The sequence below is a fragment of the Delphinus delphis genome, chromosome 7 (assembly GCF_949987515.2).
Source record: "Delphinus delphis chromosome 7, mDelDel1.2, whole genome shotgun sequence".
NCBI classification, from domain to species: Eukaryota; Metazoa; Chordata; class Mammalia; order Artiodactyla; family Delphinidae; genus Delphinus; species Delphinus delphis.
In genome coordinates, this window is record NC_082689.1 from 51,013,163 (window position 1) to 51,032,603 (window position 19,441).

Sequence of the window (19,441 nt, forward strand, 5' to 3'; positions counted from 1 at the left end):
ATTCTAGTGAAGGTGATCCAGGACCTCAGAAAAAGAATGGAGGAAAAGATGGAGAAGATGCAAGAAATGTTTAACAAAGACCTAAAGAATTAAAGAACAAACAAACAGAGATGAACAATCCAATAACTGAAATGAAAACTACACTAGAAGGAATCAATAGCAGAATAACTGAGGCAGAAGAATGGATAAATGACATGGAAGACAGAATGGTGGAATTCACTGCTGTGGAACAGAATAAAGAAAAAAGAATGAAAAGAAATGAAGACAGCCTAAGAGACCTCTGGGAAAACATTAAACGCAAAAACATTCGCATTATAGGGGTCCCAGAAGGAGAAGAGAGAGAGAAAGGACCCGAGAAAATATTGAAGAGATTATAGTCGAAAACTTCCCTAACGTGGGAAAGGAAATAGCCACCCAAGTCCAGGAAGCACAGAGTCCCATACAGGATAAACCCAAGGAGAAACATACCGAGAAACATAGTAATCAAATTGGCAAAACTTAAAGACAAAGAAAAATTACTGAAAGTAGCAAGGGAAAAAATGACAAATAACATACAAGGGAACTCCCATAAGGTTAACAGCTGATTTCTCAGCAGAAACTCTACAAGCCAGAAGGGAATGGCATGATATACTTAACGTGATGAAAGTAAAGACCCTACAACCAGGATTACTCTACCCGGCAAGGATCTCATTCAGATTCGATGGAGAAATCAAAAGCTTTACAGACAAGCAAAAGAGAATTCAGCACCACCAAACCAGTTCTACAACAAATGCTAAAGGAACTTTTCTAAGTGGGAAACACAAGAGAAGAAAAGGACCTACAAAACCAAACCCAAAACAATTAAGAAAATGGTCATAGGAACATATATATCAATAATTACCTTAAAAATGAATGGATTAGATGCTCCAACCACAAGACACAGGCTTGCTGAATGGATACAAAAACAAGACCCATATATAGGCTGTCTACAAGAGACCCACTTCAGACCTAGGGACACATACAGACTGAAAGTGAGGGGATGGAAAAAGATATTCCATGCAAATGGAAATCAAAAGAAAGCTGGAGTAGCAATACTCATATCAGATAAAATAGACTTTAAAATAAAGAATATTACAAGAGACAAGGAAGGGCACTACATAATGATCAAGGGATCAACACAAGAAGATGATGTAACAATTATACATATATATGCACCCAACATAGGAGCACCTCAATACATAAGGCAACTGCTAACAGCTATAAAAGAGAAAATCGACAGTAACACAATAATAGTGGGGGACTTTAACACCTCACTTACACCAATGGACAGATCATCCAGACAGAAAATTAATAAGGGAAACAGAAGCTTTAAATGACACAGTAGACCAGATAGATTTAATTGATTGTTATAGTACATTCCATCCAAAAACAGCAGATTACACTTTCTTCTCAAGTGCGCACGGAGCATTCTCCAGGATAGACAACATCTTGGGTCACAAATCAAACCTCAGTAAATTTAAGAAAATTGAAATCATATCAAGCATCTTTTCTGACCACAACATTATGAGATTAGAAATGAATTACAGGGAAAAAAAACCATAAAAAACACAAACACATGGAGGCTAAACAATACGTTACTAAATAACCAAGAGATCACTGAAGAAATCAAAGAGGAAATCAAAAAATACCTAGAGACAAATGATAATGAAAATACAATGACCCAAAACCTATGGGATGCAGCAAAAGCAGTTCTAAGAGGGAGGTTTATAGCTATACAAGCCTACCTCAAGAAGCAAGAAAAATCTCAGATAAACAATCACCTGACACCTAAAGGAACTAGAGAAAGAAGAACAAACAAAACCCAAAGTTAGCAGAAGGAAAGAAATCATAAAGATCAGAGCAGAAATAAATGAAATAGGGCTTCCCTGATGGCACAGTGGTTGAGAATCTGCCTGCCAATGCAGGGTACACAGGTTCGGGCCCTGGTCTGGTAAGATCCCACATGCTGTGGAGCACCTAGGCCCGTGAGCCACAACTACTGAGCCTGCGGGTCTGGAGCCTGTGCTCCGCAACAAGAGAGGCTGCAACAGTGAGAGGCCCATGCACCGCGATGAATAGTGGCCCCCGCTCGCCGCAACTAGAGAAAGCCCTGGCACAGAAACAAAGACCGAACACAGCCAAAAATAAATAAATAAAAATTTAAAAATAAGAAATAAATGAAATAGAAACAAAGAAAACAATAGCAAAGATCAATAAAACTAAAAGCTGGTTCTTTGAGAAGATAAACAAATTGATAAACCATTAGCCAGACTTATCAAGAAAAAGAGGGAGAGGACTCAAATCAATAAAATTAGAAATGAAAAAGAAGTTACAACAGACACTGCAGAAATGCAAAGCATCCTAAGAGACTACTACAAGCAACTCTATGCCAGTAAAATGTACAACCTGGAAGAAATGGACAAATTCTTAGAAAGGTATAACCTTCCAAGACTGAACCAGGAAGAAATAGAAAATATGAACAGACCAATCACAAGCACTGAAATTGAAACTGTGATTAAAAATCTTCCAACAAACAAAAGTCCAGGACCAGATGGCTTCACAGGCGAATTCTATCACACATTTAGAGAAGAGCTAACACCCATCCTTCTCAAACTCTTCCAAAAACTTGCAGAGGAAGGAAGGAAGTCAGAAAGAGAAAAACAAATATCATATATTAATGTATGTATGTAGAACCTAGAAAAATGGTACAGATGAACCGGTTTGCAGGGCAGAAGTTGAGACACAGATGTAGAGAACAAACGTATGGGCACTAAGGGGGGAAAGCGGCGGGGGCGTGGGTGTGGTGGTGTGATGAATTGGGAGGTTGGGATTGACATGTATACACTGATGTGTATAAAATTGATGACTAATAAGAAACTGCTGTATAAAAAAAAATAAAATAAAATTCAAAATTTAATAAGAAATCTCAAAATAATAGTGGCTTGAACACAACATTTTATTTTTTGTTATCTTATGAAGTAAGTCCAGATGTAGGTGATTTCATTCAGGTGGATTCACAGCATGGGACCCAGACCAATTCCCTCTTCCTTCTCTGCCATTCTTAGTGGGTAGCTTCCTTTAGTCAGATCACTTTATGATCCTATATAGCTCCTGGACCTTCAGACAGTTCCACTGCATTCCAGGCAATAAGGAACAGGCAAGGGTAAAAGAGAATCCTTTCTAGCTGAGTTAGCCTTCTTCAAAATAATCGTTCTGAAAGTCTTACTCAATGACCTTCTTATTCTCCTTAACTAGCATGCAGTCATTTGACCATACGTAGCTTTGAGACAACCTGGAAAATGTAGTTTTTTAGTAGTGAAAATTGCTAACTTAAATAATATAAGAGTTCAGTTATTCAGAAAGAATGGAAGGTAACCATCTGAAGTTCACATGGTTTTTAAGACCACATCATACAACCAAATACAGCAAAGCCGTACAACCAAGCTCTACCAACACTTTTCACAAGAAGGATACATGACTGGAATATTTTTAAGCCATTGCAAAGTATCACACTTTTGCTGCCCACATAAAACATAATTCCACTAAGTATAATGTGCTTGGGTCATAAGCATTACAAAAATCCCTCAAAATTCTATGTGTTTTTCCTTTGTCATCACATTCGGTGTTTTACACAAGCCTCAAAGCCAGGCTTAATTTTTTCTTTCTAAGTAACCTGTTTTAGTTATTATTTTTGTTTTGTTTTACTTTGCTGACTCTGTACAAATAAGACTTATTTATTGATACATGGATTTATTTTGCAATGTTGTTGTCTGCTAATATTTTATCATACAAAAGTATATGGTACAAAAAGTAATTCTTTGTAGCTTCCTGAATAAGAAGTTTTAATCTAGGTGTGGTTTTTTTCCATGGAGAAATAAAGTGTTTCTTATGGATGGAGAAATGTCAAATACCCTTGCTGACATTCTTAACTTGCCTTTATACCCTAAACCTTGATATTGGAAATCACCCAAAGTAAATTTAAAGAAAATCTGTTACACTATCTTTAAGACAGTGCCTAAAAGTAGATACACTCCATTCTCTCTGAAATACATTTTCTTAGGAATGGAATTAAATTCTGTCTGCTGATTTAGGAAAATGGGTAAATTGTCTTTACAATGTTTATTTATAGTGTGTACTGACTAAAGAATATGTTTTCTTTTTCTGCCTAGTAAAGGGCAGTATCTTCAGAAACACTGGATTTATAATTAATGCATAAAAGTTTTTTAAAGTGTTAGAAACTTATTGAGGTAATTTGTATTATCTCACTCCATGAGATATCTATTGCTGCATAAAAAATTATCCCAAAATTTAGTGACTTAAAACAGTAGTATTAATTACATCACAGTTTCTGTGAGTCAGAAGTCTAGGCATGTTCTAAAATTTCTCAGACAATTGGGATACATCATCCCATGGGCAAAACCAAGAGAAAATATTTTATAGTTTTCCTTCAAGTGAAAAACCATTGCAGTAAAAATACTAAGCATGCATACATATATTTTTTTCTCAGCTTAATTATATTTTCTTGAATCTTTTGCCTTTTATTTTTGTTTTTACTGCTATATACAGTGAATAATTGCTACAATGGTAGTCAAAAGAGTAGACTTTAAATATTCTCTTAGTGCCAACTCTGAAGGAGCAAAACAGCCATAAGATAAATTCTACTGTTAGAAATACTTTTATGAAAATACCTATATTGTTTTGAATTTTCAGAAAAACTATGTTTGAAATATAGTACCTAAACTAGCAACCTATAGCCCTAATATTATTGGGAGGTGAATATAATTTCTGAGTCATTTAAGTGATAAAAACTGATCTTAATTATACCCCAAATATACCTAAAAATATTCCTATTTTAATGACCTGGAAAGATATACTGAAAGTTTAACCCAATTTATATATTTAATATTGGACTATTTTCCATACAGTTATGATAAATCTCTTTTTATTTTTCTTTCTTTTTGGCCAACTTTTGGAAATAGACTAAGATGCTTAGTGAAGCAGCTGGAAAAAGGTGATGTTAACATCGTAGACTTAAAGAAGAATATTGAATATGCAGCATCTGTGCTGGAAGCAGTTTATATCGATGAAACAAGGTAAGTTTTAACCTCTTCTCACTTTTAACTTTTTGCCTCTCTCTTTTTTTCCCTTTTTCTTGACCCTCCTCTCATATCTTAGCCATGAAACCAAAATCAAAATCTTATTAAAACTTAAAATGTTCTTCTTCATGTAGCTATGGAAGAATTATATGATTCTTTCTTTAAAAAATACAAATTTTAATCCAAATGCTTGAATAATAAAAAATAGTCAATAATAAAGTCAAAAAATAAACAAATTAAAGTCTCCTTTACCCCTACTCTCACTGTCCTTAGGCCCAGATTTTTAAATGTCAGAGACAGTGTAGGCTTACACTGATTTTCACTGATGTAAGAATTTTCCTATTATCTCAAGATTGCGGAGTTCCTTCTGAAAAAATGGGTGTCACATGCCCACATATTCTCATGATATTTATCTATCAGACCCTCTGTGCAGGGCTTGCTAAGGGGCAGTCTCCAATGTGTATTTGATTATCACCTAAACCCCATCACCCAGCCTGATAATTAGCAGAATGGTAAGGAGATTAGGAAATGGCAATTCATTTGAAGAGTGTTGTTAGGCTAGCGCTGTGGCTCTCAACCAGGCCATTTGCCTTCCAGGGGTCATTGGGCAGTTTCTGGAGACATTCTTGTTTTGTTGATGGGGGCGTGCTACTGTTAACATAATGGGTAGAGGCCAAGGATACCACTAAACATACTAAAATGCACACGAAAATCCCCCACAACAAAGAATTATCTAGCCCCAAATGTCAATAGCATGGAGGTTAAGAAAACTTGGCCTAAAGGGAGGACTGTAAAGAGGGACCCTGTGGAGGGAAAGACATGCACTTCCAGACTTTAGCACAGAAAAGGTACTGAGTTTTTTCAAAGTCATGAGGCAGGTGGAGTAGAGAGGTCTTTTAAAGGTATTGACCAAAGGATACCGACTTCAGAGGGTGGAAAACAGCCTTCATGGGGTGATTGTTGATATAGAAGCCAGGGTAGGAATTGTAAAAATTCAGCCCAAATATCAGAGAACAAAGTACCCTCTTGGTGTAGTAAGCTGTCTCTGAGGGACGCACAAAAGCTCCCCAGGAGAAAAAAATAACCAACATTTGGGTATTTGTCACACAGATGACAACAAACACACCAGTCTTGTAAGACCCTTTGACGCCTGCCTCCTCTCCAGATTGCTGAGCAAGGAGAAGCAGCAAAGTGGGTGGGACAGGGGACGGGGCATGGAGAGTGAAGACATTCATCATGCCCCTTCTCTTCCACAGGTGTCCCTGCCTGTGTCAGGCCTGAGCATGGGCAGGTGAGAGACGTTAAGTCAGATGTGAGACAGGTTTTTATATATCAGTGTGTACTGGACTTAGAGACACACAAACATACAACAATTTATTTAATAGGTAAAAAATTCACGACTCAAAAATCAAAACAATGTGAAAAGGTATGTTATGAAAGTCTCGTCTCCACCTGTTTCCCAGTCTACTCAAGTTCCCCAAGTCATAAATTTCTTATGTATATTTTCAGTGATTTATTATAAATTTTTATTTCATATTTTCCCTCTGCCTTTCATAGAAGGTAACATACTATTCAGAACTTTCATTCTGATTTTTTTCCCCTCAGAAAGGAAACTTGATCTTCCTATATCATGGGCTGACATTTAAATTTTAGACAATAAGAATTTTTACTGGCAACTGATAGAAAAGTGCGTGGTGAGGACCATGCTGCACAGGTGATTCTTTGTCCGCAGAACGGAATTCTGTTAAAGCACAGTGTGAAGTCATAACTTAAGAAAAAAAATCATAGATATACTTTTAGAATGATTTTTTGGTTAACTTTCACTGAATATATATAAATGTATATGATTCTTCTATGTGAACAGAGATTCAAAGTGTAAATTTTTTTAAAATCAGGTATTTTTCCTATAATTTCCTTGCCTTCATTTTTGTGTGTGCTGTTTCTTGTTCACAAGTTGACTGAACTTAACGTATTTAAGATTTCTTCAATCTGTCCTGGACATTTCATTTTTTATACTTATTTATAAAGCTGAAGAACTTTTACCTTTAATAATTATTTGGAGATTTACACTATACATCTTGTAATGACATAATGCAACTATCCATTTTGCCTAAGTGTCTCATCTTTCACTTGATAGGCTATTATATGCTTTATCTATTAATTTCTCTGTTGTATTTCCTTTTCCAGAAAATTATGATTTCATAGATATTTTTTAACTTAGTTCCCCAAGATCCCTAATTCACTTAAACATCTGTTACATTTCAAAGTATAGTTCCTTTTCTTTTGAAACTTGCTCTTTTGTGGGAAGGAAAAAATGCTTAACTGCTTCATGATACAATGTGGGTTTTTTCCCTCTTTACAGCAAAGTATCCCAGCTGTTAACAACACATCATTCCCAACTTTTACTCAAATGGCACAAAATTTTTCACTCTTGTATTTTAATGCCTCCATGGCATCATGAATTTTAAATTGGATTAATGATAATACCCCACATTTGTACCATCTTCCAAGAGCTCTTGGCTTCATTATCTCATATTAATCTCACCACAATCCTGTGCAGTTGGCAGGGTGGTCATTACTTTCCATATTTTACTAATGAGAGAGCCAAAGCTCTTGAAGTAAACTGGTTTGGCAAAGGTCACAAACCTAGACTTTGGCAAAACTGTGACTAGTAACTAAGGTATGAATTTTTTTCTTTTTAACATCTTTATTGGAGTATAATTGCTTTACAATGGTGTGTTAGTTTCCGCTGTAAAACAAAGCGAATCAACTATACATATACATATATCCCCATATCCCCTCCCTCTTGTGTCTCCCTCCCACCCTCCCTACCCCACCCTTCTAGGTGGTCACAAAGCACTGAGCTGATCTCCCTGTGATATGCGGCTCCTTCCCACTAGCTATCTATTTTACGTTTGGTAGTGTATATATAAGTCCATGCCACTCTCTCACTTCGTCCCAGCTTACCCTTCCCCCTCCCTGTGTCCTCAAGTCCATTCTGTACGTCTGCATCTTTATTCCTGTCCTGCCCCTAGGTTCTTGAGAACCTTTTTTTTTTTTTAGATTCCATATATATGTGTTAGCATATGGTATTTGTTTTTCTCTTTCTGACTTACTTCACTCTGTATGACAGTCTCTAGGTCCATCCACCTCACTACAAATAACTCAATTTTGTTTCTTTTTATGGCTGAGTAATATTCCATTGTATATATGTGCCACATCTTCTTTATTAAGGTATGACTTCTTACTTAGTGCTCTTCCCTCTATAACTGGCTTCTCTCAGAGTATTGCTATCAAACAGGATGGGTTTCAATGACCTCTGAAAGATTTAGATGACAATGTGTAAAACATGCTGATGAGTAGAATTGTGAATTCTCGAAAAAACAATCCCTAACATTTATGACTAAAAGCCTATTATTATAGCTATGTGCCAAGAACTCTCCTAGGCATTTTAATGCACTATTTTATTTAACCATCACAGCAATTTTAATGAGATAGAAACTTTATTATTACCATTTTACATATGAGCAAAGAGAGTCACAGGAAATTTAGATGGCTTATGCAAGGTAACACAGAGGGTAACTTAAAGAGTGGAGTTAGGGTCTTGGCAGCCTGACTCTAGAGCCTGGCTTTTAAGCACAATTCTTATCTGCATCCCTTTAGCCACTTCTGACCAAAAGATGATTTCAGAGACTTATTGGAGGTTTTGATGAAAGCTCACATGATGTCAGGGTTGTGGGACCCAATGGTGTATGGACTGTGGTTACATCTTTTCCCAGCTCTTCCTTCAGTGATGTCATATCGTTAGCTTGAAATTGGCTACAGGGAGAGTATTTATACCATGGAAATTGGCAAATGCTACAAATCAGGATTTGTTTTTATTCTGGAGAGCCTGTGATTAAATATTGTCATCATGCCACTGGTTAGACCCAAGATTACCTTGTACATATCTTCTAAGACTGTGATTTTATGATTAAAATATCAGCTTAAGAAATTTTAAAGCAAAATTACTTGATGTGGTTTGATTTCCTATAGACTTAGTAAAACACAGCAGTAAACTGAGGATTTTTTTGTTGAGATGTATATATAATTATTAAAATTGCATTTGCCTTAGAAATATTAGTAAAACAGAGATAATTTAGAATGAGGAGGGATGAATAAGCATTTAGTTTCTTTTAAACTTTAAATTAAAAAACTGCTGACTTTTGAGATTTTTTAATGGAAAATTCTCTTTCTAGAAAAAATGTTTCAGTAAGTATTCAAGAGAGGCATTTTTTTGGGGGGGAAGCTGGATTACAAAAAAAAGATTAAAACATTATAAAGCAGAATAAAACAGAAATTATGAGTTGGTTTAAATTCCCCCCCCCCACTACACACACACACATATATACCTTTTCCCACTAAGCCTTAGCAGGATTTCAATTAAGAAAACAAATCAAAACACAAAATGTCTCTTGAAATATGATATGAGTAAGAAAAACAGAAAAGAATTTCTGATAGAATTTGAATTCTGACCTTCTTTGAGGGATGACAGCACAATTCCCTAATGAATATAATTATTGGTTTTTTAAGAAAACACTTTCAAATGCAAATGCCAACATTTTATGAGTTCTGCTTTCAGATGTGTCCCTAGAGGCTATCGTTTTTCAAAGCCGCATAGTTACAATCCAGAAACGTGACTTTAAAAAAAATAATTCTTTTTGATCATCCTTATTTGGATTTGGATGCTGCCAGGAAAAGTAGCATCCTTGGCCTCATGAATTGCTATTCATGAGGGTAGGCAGCTGACTGGGAGGTATACTTTCAGTGATGGATATTATGCTTATTAATACCTCCCTACAACACAATTTATAACTTTATTTTCTTAATGTGAACCAATCTAAGTCTTATGATTACCACAGTTTGATCACAGACTCTGGATTCAGAAAGAATGAGGTGATGAAAGTCTGGATGCTCCACTCAGTACTCTCTTTCTTTAAGCAAGTGACTCAACTTCTATACTTTCTAGCTTTATCATCTGTAAATTAACAATAATGACAACGCTTATTTTCTAGCTTTATCATCATCTGTAAATTAACAATAATGACATGCTAACCTCACAGGGTTGATTTGAGGATTAAAGGTAGCACCATATCTGACAGAGTAAAAGTTAAATAATAACCAATTTTTGTTGTACTAATAAAATGCAGATACTTCTGGGTACATAACACAATAAAGATGTATAATTTATAGAAAAATATCAAATAATTTATTGAGAGAAATTTTTTTTTTTTTTTTGCGGTACACGGGCCTCTCACTGTTGTGGCCTCTCCCGTTGCGGGGCATAGACTCCGGAGGCGCAGGCCCAGCAGCCATGGCTCACGGGCCCAGCCGCTCCACGGCATGTGGGATCCTCCCAGACTGGGGCACGAACCCTTGTCCCCTGCATCGGCAGGCGGACTCTCAACCACTGCGCCACCAGGGAAACCCGAGAGAAATTTTTGATCCTGAAAAAATGAAGTCAGGTGGGCTCAAGTTACCAGGAAGTGAAAGCAAAGTGCAAACTGATGGAAACAAACCTTAATAATATACACATCTTGATAAAAAAAAAAAATCTTCAATTGACTCCTATGTCTTACTACATCTAAAGGTCCTTAATTTTGAGAGGTTGTCTTGAGTGAGAATGCATGGATGTCAATCAGTACTTCAAGAAGTTAGTCTGCTAGCAACTGAGTGAAATCCAGGGCACCTTGAAGTCTAAGTTCCTTGAAATCATCAAGTACTGGAATTTACTAAGGAATATTCACTCATGACACGAATATCTATTGAGTATGTGAAGTGAATACCAGGCACACTGGTCATCAGAATCCAGGCTACAACCGTGCAGATAGCTGGTGGTTAGAAATGAGTCAAGAGGTGGGAAGATAAATGGAGGAACAAGGACTAATACCACAAACAAGAAACAGGGATGTTCGGAGTTAGAGAAACACAAGCACATTGACAGATTACAAGAGGAAACACTAAGTAGCCTCAGTAAATTATATACAGAACATGGGTATAACATGGTATAAAAACTGTAGAGTCAAGATTCCAAACCAGACATGGTTGGACTTGCTGAATGTTAAAGAGTTTAGTTCCCTGGCAAAGTTCCCTATGCCCATTCTCAAAGACATGGCTTCTAACAAAAGAACTTAAGGTTAAAAAAAAAAAAGGTCTAGAATGCACTAGATATATGGGCCCTAGAGCTCAGAAATATGGTGCCATATTACAGATGTGAATTGGGGGATTATAATCCAGGAGTCTCAGGGTTTTTTTTTTAATGCTTTATTTCAATTTCACTATTCAGAGCTCCTATACTAATTCAATATGTTTCTCAGCCCAAAGTTTTTAAGAATGCCCAGTGAATGTTTACTTATTTAACCAGTGTGTCCTGGCTGTCATTTTCCTCTACAGCTAGCTCTCTGGCTTCAAACTACTGATTTGTTCCTCTGCAGTTCACCTATTTCCCCCTCAAGTCCAGCAATCCACAGGCTGGTACTGCTCCCAAGCATGAGCTCAATCTCTTCCTCCGGTTCCCCAAACTGAAGCTAGCATCAGCTAGGCTCACTAGGCTCACTATAACTGCTGCACGACCTCTCAGAACCCACAACTCAACCCCTTCCATAGAGGTCCCCTACCAGGCATTTCTCTGCATCCTCTAAGGTCTAAACCCATCTTGTAAAGCCACCTTACCATCCCCTATGGAAGTGTCTTTCAACATGTTTTCCTACCCTGAATTCAGGATCTCCAGCTACAAGGCCAAGAAAAAGGAAGTGGGCTATCAAAATTAATGTCAAGGTGTGCATTCATCTCCAGGATCAACACCTATGCTCAAAGACTATGCAGTCTAAATCCATATTTAGAAAAAGAGTGACATTTTTCCAAAAGACACAGAATCTGCAGTGATGTAGCTATGCTCACAATGAAGATAATTGTGCACATTACTGTTCAGAGTTGTCTAGTCTCTTGGCAGTCACATTGTCTCCGTCTTCTATGTGCCAGAGTTGAGATTTTACTTTATTTTTGTGTAACTTAAAGACCTATTTAAAAGATTTTTTCATAAGACAAAAGAGCAGTCTGCCTCTGAAGGTAAAATAAAGCCTCTGCAGAATAAAACAAATTATTTTTTGACTTTTCAAATGTCAGTTTTTCTCACCTCCTACTATTAAGGTTTTCAAAAACTCTTGGAGTTCCATCTCAAAATGGTCAACATGTTATCCTTGTAACTGAAGTCAAGGGAGAGGATGAAAATGCCAAATAGAGGTGTGGAGTGAGAGGGTGGTTATGGAGGGATGTGGGAACACAGCATTTAAAGTTAGGCATGGAGCTACTAAAGAGGATGCTCAGGAAGTATAGACATAGAAGCTGGAGGCAGATCTGTAAAATATGGAGTAGCAAAAGCCGGCAGAGAGTGGGGTTACTAAATATTGTAAATCAAATGCCACAGGGAGAACCACTGGATGCAGTTAGGAGACTCCTGATGCCTCTGAAGTGCAGTTTCACAAAGAGAAAAAGGTACCTGCCAGATTATGGAAGTATGAGGAACTGAAGTGAAATGGCTCTGGAAGAAAGCAATGTGGACTGTTTTTCAAGAATTTTCTAGTAGGAAAAAGCAGCAATAGAACAGTCTATTAATGGGGACATAATTTTCTTCATACTTTTTTTAGAGTGGAAACCTTCCGTTAGCCTTGAGATAGAGTTTAAAAAGAAATTCTGGTTAAAGAGAAATAATAACCATAGAAAGATTAGGTCAAGAAATTATTCCTTGTAAGTTGGTGCAGCCACTGTGGAAAACAGTATGAAGTTTCCTCAGAAAACTAAAACTAGAATTACCATATGATTCATCAATCCCTGCTCCTGGGCATGTATCCAGACAAAACTATAATTCAAAAAGATACATGCACCCTATGTTCATAGCAGCACTATTCACAATAGCCAAGACATGGAAACAACCTAAATGTCCATAGACAGATGAATGGATAAAGAAGATGTGGTACATATATACAATGGAATACTACTCAGCCATAAAAAAGAACAAAATAATTTGCAGCAACATGGATGCAACTAGAGATTATCATACTAAGTGAAATAAGTCAGAAAGAGAAAAATACCATATGATATCACTTATATGTGGAATCTAAAATATGACACAAATCAACCTATCTAGGAAACAGAAACAGAATCATGGACATAGAGAACAGACTGTTGGTTACCAAGGGGGAGGGGGTTGAGGGGGGGATAGAGTGGGAGGTTGGGGTTAGCAGATGTAAGCGCTTATATATAGAATGGATAAACAACAAGGTTCTACTGTACAGTATGGAGAATTATATTCAATATTCTATGATAAACCATAATGGAAAAGAATATAAAATATATATGTATAACTTAATCACTTTGCTGTACAGCAGTAATTAACACAACATTGTAAATCAACTATACTTCAATAAAAAAGAAGTTATTCTTAAGTTATCTAGGAAAACAGACAAATAGCCAAGCATAGGTGGAAAATGTGGGTGAAGACGGAGCTAACTAGAGCGCAGCTAAGGGTCTTCAAATAAGCAAAACTTGCGTAGCGCTGTAAAATCAAAAAGGTTAGTAAGCATTGATTTTAAAATCAGTTGCTCAGCAGGGGTAAGAGGTGACAATAATTTTTACCAAAATATAGACCATGGGCTCTAAAACTCATGGATCAATGTGATGTAGAGAGTAAACCCTGGGTGGTTAATCACTACAACTGGCAAGTCATGATGGCACTGACACACGTGTACTCCTTAAACATTTAGAGCAAGAGTAGGGAAGAAGGAAAAAAGAAAAGAGCTGGACTAATGAACACCTTTCATTAACATCTCAGTTGTAAGTGACAGGAAACCCAACCAAACCATCTTAAACTCTCATTGCTGAAACGTTGATGGCTAATGCTGACTATAATCATAGGTCAATCAGGACAAAAATGATGTCAAGGGGTCAATCTCTCTGTTTCAATTACTCTGGAATGACCTCCTGATGCTTTAAAGGTAGCAAATCAAGACAGGCAGTGTATCCAAGCGTTACATCCTCACACCTTCAAGTCCAGTGGGAATAAGGGAGGCTTTCCTTCCCAGAGACTCTAACAAACACAACTTTTCTGTTTCATTGGCTCTAGTTAGGTCATATGCTTATCCCTCAAACTATCATGCCCAGAAGAACTGAATATGCAAGTTCATTGGTCAAGCATCTCATGAGGCAAGTAGGAGGTCAATTTTATTTAAATCACATGCCTAAGAATTGAGTGGAAGAGAGTGCTTTCCTAAACAACAACTATGTCATCTCTAGAGTGAAAACTGAAATGTTTATGTTAGTACCGCGTGCAGTGGGACCTGGAACAGGGTCTGTGCAGGACGTTGAGCAACTCCTGTCCTAGGTTTGCTCCTACTAATGACAAGCCTATGGGCAAGAGATTTTTTTTTCTCTAGTCATTAGTTTTCTTACACAGAGATGAAGTCACCAGTCCCTTCCTGTTCTGGAATTCTGTGGTTTTATCCACAGTCCCAAAGTCCCTTGTAAAGACTTGCTTATGCCTAAACTACCCTGGCCCCCAGGAGGGTGACAGAGCCTATTGCTTATCATATGCTTAGTGGGGGAGCATTTATAAATTTGGGCTCCTGTATTTTTTAGAGTTGTTTCCATTTGGAGGAGTCCCTGAGGAAATCAATTTGAAGGGCATGTGCTAAGACATTGCTAGAGATCAGTGAATCATTAAAAAGCAAATTATGATTTTTATGAATTCCATTTTTATGGTGTGAGTTGTAGGGAGGGGTGGCTGTTTGGAGTGCTGTGTTTGTAGGCTGTTCTCACCCTGTAGACTGAGTGTGAAAACCAGGCTTAGAAAAAGTTGCAATACATTTTGGTTGATTTTCATATTTTCTGCCATCTGTGGTGTGTTACTTTCTGCAAACTTTCAAAAACAGCCTCCCTAGTGAAAGGGGAAAAAAATAACCTGACCAGATCTTTTGAGAGATAACTGACATAAAAAGCTCCACATATTATGTAAGATCTTACTGTTGTGATATTTTAGATCAATAAAATATAAATGAATATGTCCTGGATTTGAAAAAGATAAAAATTTTATTATTCTTTTCTAATGATGATATTAATAACAAGATTATTTGATGGTTAATTATATCCAAGGCAACATATTATGCAATTTGCATATATGATTACAAGTAAGTCTCAAAAATTCTATGAATTAAATACATGTATTATTTTCACTATAAAGTTAAAAAATTTGAGACATAGAGAAAATAATTCACTTGCTTAGAATCATATAATCATTAAGTATCAGAGACAAGTTCAAACTGAGATGGAGCATACCCAACATCAATTGTTTTCTTCCTTGGCAATAGAACGATTTTTTTTTTTTTCAATTATTCGCTCTTCTCTGCAAAGCCAAGTGATTCAGGGGAGACCAGTCATAGCACCAGGCTCAGGATGAGTGTGTCCTAATTGACCTAAACCAGTAATTGGTTTCCAGCTTCCTAACCAATGAGTTTGGATATGGACATATGTTACAATTCTGGCCAATGAGACTAATGGGGGTTCTGCAAAAGATTTCCTCTCCATAGAAAAGGAGTCCTGTGTGTCTGGGGATTCTATCTGTATACCATGCTTGAAAATTATACAACCATCTGGCTACAAGCTTAGAGCTAAACCTAACACTAAAGTTGGCAGCATAGAAAGATGGAGGAAACATGAGTCCTTGATGATATTGTTGACCTGCTGATTTAAAAAACATAAATCCCTGCTGGAGTCTACCTACCTTTAACTTTCTTGTTAAGAAAAATAATAAAGTCCTCTATAATTTAAGCCACTTTGGGTTAGGTTTGATGTCACCTGCTATTGAGAGCGTCCTTCTAGCCACATAGGTCTGCCTTGCTCCAAAGCCCATGTTCTTAATTTCTAATCTTTGTAGGTAGTCACATTATCCTAATAAGAAATCCTAACACAAGTGCTTGTTATCTAAGATAGCTACTTAGAATCTATTTTCCCATAAAACAAGGTAAGAGGTTGATTGAGTTTCCAAGGCAGCTCATAAAACATACTGATCCCATGATACAGTTAAACAGCATAGGTGGTTCTTGGGCAAGTATCAGGTACTGGATGTCAGAGACTTAAGTTTTTTCTTAGTAAATAAAAGGGTGGGGTTAGGGGGTGGAGTGGGCATCCAGCATCCTTCTGCTCCAGGATCCTAGAAATGTACTGTGGTGTTCCATTTCCCCACTCAGTGTTTGTCTTGGTTTGGAGAATTTCAGGTTGGACTCAGTGTCCCTTCTCAAAATCTCTTCTATCTTCCTTTCTGACTCCTCTGGCTTAACCTAGGGCATCTTTGGATAATAATAGGAATGGAAACTCTGCTCTGACTGATCACATACTCTTCCATTATCTTGGGCCTTTCCTCCTTCCCTGGGACCTAGATTTTGAAACTCAAATCCAGGAACAGGAGTTTTTCCTTCCCCAGGTTATTCTGTGTCATACATGAGTCAATGAATGAAGCCATGGCTGACTATATGGACAAAGGGCCAGGGTAACAGGAATTTTTTTTCTAATTGTGATATCATCTTTGCACACATGAAGCAGACCTGACTAAAAATGACTTTATTCCTCACCAAACCACTGTAAATATCTTAATATTTTATAACCTCTAAGACCAGAGACTCTCTGCCTATGTTTTTATACATTTATTCACTTATTCAACAAATATTTATGAAGGACACTATATACATTGATAATTATTTTGTTATTCTGTTTGGCCCTTGTTAACTCCTTCTTGTCATTGCCCCTACTCTTTTAGCTTCATTGGTTTAGAAAGAAATATATTCCTTGTCTTCACTCACACCCATGTCCTTCAAATATACCCCAGTTCTTCTTAGTACCCCTTCTCTGCTCCCCACCCCGAGAATTTGACGCTTCTGTATAGCATGGTGACTATAGTTAATAATACTACAACACATTTTTAAGAGTTGCTAAGAGTAGATCTTAAAAATTGAGAAATTGACCCTTCTATTTTTCAATTAAGTAACATACAGATCATTCTTATTCATAAAATGAGTATAAAAGATTCACTAATTAAGATACTTTAACTGAAATTCTTCTGCCAATCCCTTCCTGTATTGTTCACCAGCACTATCTCTGACAGTGAAATAATGGGCAAATGCTCATAAGCAGTACTGCTAAGTCCACATTATAGAAAAGGATTAAACCTTACGTTCTTGGCAGAGCTCTTCCATTAATTGACACGTCATGAATGGATGAGAGCAGTTCTCCAAGTGTTCACAAGAATCACCTGGAGGGCTTGTTAATTCAACAGGTCTGGAGTAGAGCTCTTGAAGTTCCAGTTCTAACAAGTTCCCAGTTGCTGCTGATTCTGCCGGTCCAGGGACCACACTTATAGAGGATGTCAAAATGAGGCTACAAAAGGAGAGATGTACAGAGAATGTTAGAAACCTAATGGTTAGAATTTTAAGGTCTTATCAAAGGAGTGTGGCCCAAATATTGCCCCAAGTTGTATATGAAATGACCCTGGGAGCCGAAATGCCTCCCCGAGTCAGGAAACTTCACCACCTACTAGGAGCAAAAAGCAAGGGGCGCTGGAGATTAGCAGCAACTCTTGGGCACAGAAGAAGGAGCCCTATCCTTTAGTCCATGACGTGGGCACCTCTCCCAGATCTGGGAAACCATAGCCCTTAGGCTTCATCTCTGGGCTGCAGCCCCAACCTTTTTCTTCAGCCTGCAACTCAGTGATCCTTGGAACAACACTTACTTAGATGGAGCCTGGAATACCCTCCTCTATGTCTCATTCCCTTGATTAGAAGAGGCAGAATATCATTCCTGAAAAGTAAGGCAGGGAGAAGATGGTAGATATTGTATTGATAGTATTGTCATAAAATATAAATGTACCATTTTAACAATTTTCAGTGTACAATCCAGTGGAATTAAGTACATTATTTACAGTGTTATACAACCATCCCACTATCCATTTCCACAAATTTTCATTATCCCAAACAGAAACTCTGTACCCATTAAACAATAACTCCCAGTCCCCCCCCTCCCCTCAGCCCCTGGTAACTTCTATTCTTTCTGTCTCTATGAATTTTCCTATTCTACTCAGTAAAATTTTAAAGTAGGTAAAAAATATTTTTGGAGGTTCCTCCTACTGCCTCCTCACAGCCCATAGAATGCGTAAGTTGTTCTTTGGCTCCCCCAAGTCCACTTTGACCAATTTCTTCCCGTAATGTCTGAAACACTTCCATCCCCAGACACCTTCCTTTTACTGCACCTCAGAAATAGGAGATCTGCTTAGACTAATTCATATGGATGTGTAAATGGCTGGGAGTTTACTGAGGGCTTGCTTTGTGTCAGACACTGTTCTAAATGCTTTCTGTGCATTTACCCATTTCATCCTCCAACCCCACCACTAGGGATACTATTATTATCATCTCTATTTTATTGACAAAGAAACTGAGATTCAGACAGATGAAGTATTTTTTCCAAGACCACACAACTAATAGGTGATGAAGTCAGGATTCCAACTCCTGAGGCAGTTCTCCTAACCACAGAGGATGCTTACTAATCAAAAAAAAAAAAAAAAAACGATAATTAGTGGAATGTCAGGCTTTGAACCTAAAGGAATATTTTCAAAGATATTTTTGAGCCAGAAGGACTTCCTGGTGGGAAGCCAAGAGCCATCAGAGAGGCCTAGGGCAGTTTCTGCTTCACCCGTTCCCTCCACTTTCATCTCCAAACTAACTCCCAAAATCTTGATGCTAACTCTCTGAGATCCTAACCCCTTCTCAGAGCCCTCCCCCAACATTTCTTGCACCTTCCTGCCTGTCTTGGGGGACGACCCTCCTCTGCTGGATCTCTGCTTCCTCGGCTGGATACAAAAGAGGTTCAGAGCTCTCTGTAGGCATTAGCTTGGAGAAAGCCACATCTAACTTTAACACTCTCCTTTGTCAACTTCATTTTGGCCAAATTTGCCTCTTGGAATTGAGCTAAGGTCAGCATAACTGACTTATCTACCCAAATGTTCAGTCTTCAGTCGCTCAGATATAATACTCATCTTCTCATAGTTAAAAAGAAAAAGATTGATAAAACCAAAGGAAACATTGAACAAAAGCTATCAGGAAGGCAGAAAAAGAAAACTGCCCCCCCCCAAAAAAACCCACAAAAAAATGTTGAAATAAATCTGTGAGCCTGCCATTTTATGTCTCTTTTGAAACAAGGCAAATAATAAATAATTAAAAGTGCATGGGTGGTGGCCTGGAAAAATTAAT

General features: G+C 37.4%; 1 protein-coding gene across 3 annotated transcripts in view; it reads left to right on the forward strand.

Annotated features, from left to right (window-relative positions):
• PDE1A (phosphodiesterase 1A) overlaps window positions 1-19,441 on the forward strand; it is a 349,907-nt gene that overhangs the window by 227,667 nt on the left and 102,799 nt on the right. For all 3 annotated transcript variants that reach the window (XM_060016484.1, XM_060016483.1, XM_060016482.1), the window contains exon 3: window positions 4,998-5,111. In XM_060016484.1, coding sequence (XP_059872467.1) covers window positions 4,998-5,111 — 114 coding nt within the window. The remainder of the gene's footprint in view (window positions 1-4,997; window positions 5,112-19,441) is intronic.